This window comes from Penaeus japonicus, unplaced genomic scaffold (assembly GCF_977035675.1).
Source record: "Penaeus japonicus unplaced genomic scaffold, GWHDUDI00000001_assembly GWHDUDI00000001, whole genome shotgun sequence".
Taxonomy (NCBI): domain Eukaryota; kingdom Metazoa; phylum Arthropoda; class Malacostraca; order Decapoda; family Penaeidae; genus Penaeus; species Penaeus japonicus.
This window is the reverse complement of record NW_028234403.1, coordinates 49,980,915-49,985,914: the sequence shown is the minus strand read 5'-3', so window position 1 is coordinate 49,985,914 and position 5,000 is coordinate 49,980,915. Positions and strand designations below refer to the sequence as shown.

Sequence of the window (5,000 nt, the reverse complement as noted above, 5' to 3'; positions counted from 1 at the left end):
CCTTCGCCAGACACGGCTTTACCCTTCAGAGATCGATTTCCTTCAGCGGATATTGTCGAAATGCCTTCGGATGAAACTGGTATGATCTCTACACCTCGGATCTCTTCGCCCTCAAGATGCCATCTGGTTGACAAGGAAATCCGATCGCGTATAAATATAAACATAGATATAAATATAAATAGAAACATAAATATAGATATTATATATACATATATATAAATATATATGCGTATATATATAAATATATATATATATATATATATATATATATATATATATATATATATAAGTATGTATATATATATATATATATACATATACATATATATATATATATACATATATATATATATATACATATATACATAAATATATACATGTATGTATATGTGTATGTGTATGTATGTACATGTGTGTGTGTGTGTACACACACACACACACACACACACACACACACACACACACACACACACACACACACACACACGCACGCACACGCACACTCACACTCGCGCACACTCACACGCCCACACACACACACGAACACACACACACAAAATATACATATATATATATATATATATATATATATATATATATATATATATATATGCATATGTATATATCGATACATGTACACACACACACACATATATATACATGTGTGTGTGTGTGTGTGTGTGTAGTAAATGAATCTCCACTGTGTAATTACAAATCATGAATCCCCTGCACAAGCGTTAACATATATGATTTTTTTTATGACAATATGAATGAAATCTTGAAAGGAGAAAGCTTACCTGACCAACACAGGGGCAATGGCTGCTAAACTCTCCTTAGGGGTCCATCCCCATTGCCTGTTGGCAACGCCCTGTCAATTTATAAAGCTGTTCTGAACGAATTCATCTACGAAGAACAAACTATGCATCACTGTATCAATAACGACAGAAGAAAAAAAACAAAAAAAAACGAAGGGCTTATATGAAACTACAAGTTTATTAAAGTACTTGATTTTGAAAACGAATTTCCAGTTATTGATCACTAATCATTTAAGTACCCTCAGATATCATCTACACTATACTCTCTGAACATCGCAATACTCCTCGATCTTACTATACACTCTACACTTTCTACACAGAGCAGGACTCACGACGAAGGCGTAGAGGTCTGGCTCGAGCATCTCGGTGTGCACGAAGTCCCAGAGAGCGGGAGGCGTGATGAACTCGTCCAGCACCGCCCGCAAGTGCTTCTGACCTTGACCTTGAAAGAACGGCTTGAGGAACTCACGTAAGTCCCGCTTGTTCCTGAAATCATGGGGTAATGCAGGGAATGGGAAGGGGGAGGGGGAGGGGGCGATAGAGAGTGAGAAATAGACGGATAGATAGAGGTAGTTCCAGTTTGCTTATGTATAGTACAGATAATTTTAAGTGTGGTGCCCAATGTTCGTTTGCTTGAGTGTATGTATGCGTGCCATCTCAGTTGCATCAAAAGGGCTGAGACCAGGGGAAGATTTCTATGCTGTATTCAAAGTGACAAAGAATAATCGCAAAATTCACTCCATTTGTGATATTACTACAACTACTTCTACTCATGATTACATAAATAGCAATACACAATGATGAAATAGAGTAAGTAACAGTAATAATAATGATAGGGATGATGATAATGGCAATAATAATGATAAACATGATAGCAGCATAATGATGTAAATCAATTAACACACCGAAAGAAAGACACCCGAACTCACCGAGGATCTGCCTGCCGAAGGAACTTAAGAGCCTTGGTGATCCCGATGCCCCGGACGCCGGATGGGAGGAGGTCGCAACCGAGGAGGGCAGCTATGCCGATCAACGCCCATCGTGACAAACCACACCACATCCTAACATCCCGGCTTTGTATCCTTAGGGATCGCGTATGTGGATATTTATTCATGGAGATAATCCGGCTTTGTATCCTTAGGGATCGCGTACGTGGATATTTATTCATGGAGATAATGTTGATGGTGTTAAGGCTACCGTCAACAGATATGAACACTTTTTGAATGTGAAAATATGTCTCTATTTTACCTCTTGCAGATGCCACCGGAACTCGTAGAGACTTGTCGGTATACAGTCTTGGCGCCGTAGAGGAAGACGTCATTGTCCCCAGAAATTACTCCGTCCACAATCTGCAACATTGGCTTTGTTACAAACTGCGTTACTCTCTCTTTCTCTCTTCCAACCTCTCTCTCTCTCTCTCTCTCTCTCTCTCTCTCTCTCTCTCTCTCTCTCACAAAAAAAAAAAAAAAAAAAAAAAAAAAAAAAAAAAGTCTATTACCAATCTTGTCGTTGTTCTTACTCTTGTTATTATAGTCATTGTTGTTATTGTTCTTATTATAAGTATTATTAATATCATAATCATTATCAATCACCATCATCCTTATCTCTATCTTGAATTAAATAATATTGATTATCATCATCATCATAACATCGAAAAAAATCACCCCTCTTTGGTCCAGCCAAGCACACAGTTTCTCAGCCTCGCCTTCGCTCCGTATAACAGGTGCGCCTAATCCTTTCAGCACCTGAAGAGGACAAAGAGGTAATTTCAGAAATGATAACAGAAGCAATGGCTATATGAATTCTGTAAAAAAAAAAGTAAGATAAAAAAATGAAATAACTAAGCATAGTTGTCTTATCATTACATTAACAATAACTAAAAAGCTAATGACTCGTTATGAAATTCAGTACCACCCTTTCCTTATTACCACATTTACTAATAATGTTTCAGGGAATTATCGTTATTTTTTTTAATTTCCAACGATTACAATGTTATTACTTAGACCAGTAACAATAACAACTAATGATTATGCTCTCTCTTTCTCTCCAGTCCTTCAAAATAGGGGGGGGGGGGGGGGGCACTCGAGCATAGCAAATGTCCAGTAACATATTGAATATAAAATATGATAAAAAAAAAAAAAAATAATAATCGGTTATATCGACTCGCTTCATACCTGGATAAGATCAGCTGTTGGCCTGATGGTGCACGGCTCTTCATACCTACCGGAACGCAAGGGTCACTGACATTTTAATATTATTTCTTAAACGTGCAGAGGTGATAAAAACGTATAATTTGTTAAAGCATATAAAAACAAAGTTGTTTTAGCATCCCATTGTGTGTGTTATTAATAACAATATGGTACCTCTACTTACATCCTTTTCTTCATGGCAGCCGTGAGCCTTTTGGCCTTGTACCGCAAACACTTCCATCTGCGGTCAGCCACGACGGGCAGCTTCTCCTGTGGCACTCTTCCGTCCAGGACTACAAGTGGCACTATACCTGCCCGTATGAGGTTCCTTACGCGATAGAAGAAGGATCTGCGAGGGAGGGTGAGGATTTGGAGTGATTATAGCGACAAAACAAAACACACCAAAACAAAGGTGAAATAATACACAATTTGAATACGCCGTCAAACAGTATACAGAATGTGAATCAGGTTAACTTGAGTGTAATTAAGCTAAGCATGAGAGGGGGAGGGGGAGGGGGAGGGAAGAGAGAGGGAGTGGGAGGGAGACGGAGGGAGGGAAGGAGGGAAGGAGAGAAGGAAAGAGAGAGAGAGAGAGAGAGAGAGAGAGAGAGAGAGAGAGAGAGAGAGAGAGAGAGAGAGAGAGAGAGAGAGAGAGAGAGAGAGAGAGAGAGAGAGAGAGAGAGAGAGAGAGAGAGAGAGAGAGACGAATTCAATGCCACTACCTGAGCCCCATGTGGACGACCCAGCCAGAAGCATCAAGGGCTAGCACGGAATCTCTTAGCCGCTCAAGAGGCACGGTCTCCTGAGCCTCTTCTAGGATGTGCCAGAGTCCTTTCACGCCCATACTTTCTTATAAAACTGATTAATCGAGGAACAGTAACTGTACAAAACAGATTGATGCACAAAATTAATATTTTCGCAAGGAAATTGTTTTCCATGTGATTAACAGTAATCAGTTGACGTCTAAATATGAAATTATAATAGAATAGTATTTATTCAACAAAAAATTAACGAAAAAAACGTTTCACATTCATCTCCGCGACCATAAATCTGATGCAAACACTTCAGAGCCAAAAATGACAGTGCGTACAAATCGTCCAAACAGCTCAGAGGAAAATTTCGAACGACTCCGATTAACTCAAGTTTCAATTCCTTTCAGGATACGAATAAAATTATTCGCACTACAAATCATCTTACAGTCAAGGTATCCTATAGGTAACGTCTGCCTTTAGTATAATTTTATGTGTAAGAGTATGGCATTCATCTGATATTATCTGCACTTTCTGTTAATGTGATTTACTTTTCTTTCGCCATCATTTCATATCTAACTGCATCGTTACTTTTCATACCGCACACACACACACACACACACACACACACACACACACACACACACACACACACACACACACACACACACACACACACACACACACACACACACACACACACACATACACACACACACCACCCTTAGGTCAGGTATATGTCATTCTTTTATTTTGTCTACACATACCCAGCGAAAGAGAAAGGGGTGACCAGGTCATAGGATTAGTAAAGACACCCCAGGGTGGTAGGGATAGGGATAGGAAAGGTTATGGGGGCGGCGGTGGCGACAGGAAAGGGAGGACAGTGTTTGACAATCAACTGATCTGAAAATATACCCTAATAACCATTTCACATGGCTTCCGAATGTCCTAAAATTGATCAGATTTCAAAGTTTTTTTCGAAGGCCTCACAGAACTCCCAACCCTCCAGTTGTATAAGCTCGCTCACCTAGTGTCCCCCCTTACATAATAAGCTGTGCCCCATAGGTGTTCCCCTAATGATAGAAACTTAGTTATGTCTAACTTTATTCTTACTCAGTAAGTCACCAATGCGGATTATTCACATCTTCATAATCAGTACCATGACTTGTATGATTTGTTATTTCATAAAGAAACGTTACCAACTTTTGTTTCTATTCTGCAATAAGAACGCTCGGTATTATGAAATG

General features: G+C 39.3%; 1 protein-coding gene across 1 annotated transcript in view; it reads right to left on the bottom strand.

Moving 5' to 3' along the window:
- Window positions 1-3,350, bottom strand: part of LOC122268134 (uncharacterized) — a 4,271-nt gene extending 921 nt beyond the window's left edge. Inside the window, exons 1-8 of the mRNA XM_086541972.1 lie at window positions 3,189-3,350; window positions 2,990-3,035; window positions 2,480-2,560; window positions 2,064-2,164; window positions 1,745-1,897; window positions 1,148-1,301; window positions 798-868; window positions 1-123 (exon numbers count right to left, since the gene is read on the bottom strand). The exon at window positions 1-123 is cut by the window's left edge and continues 211 nt beyond it. Coding sequence (XP_086398098.1) covers window positions 1-123; window positions 798-868; window positions 1,148-1,301; window positions 1,745-1,897; window positions 2,064-2,164; window positions 2,480-2,560; window positions 2,990-3,035; window positions 3,189-3,202 — 743 coding nt within the window. The 5' untranslated portion in view covers window positions 3,203-3,350. The remainder of the gene's footprint in view (window positions 124-797; window positions 869-1,147; window positions 1,302-1,744; window positions 1,898-2,063; window positions 2,165-2,479; window positions 2,561-2,989; window positions 3,036-3,188) is intronic.
- Between the last annotated feature and the right edge of the window lie 1,650 nt (window positions 3,351-5,000).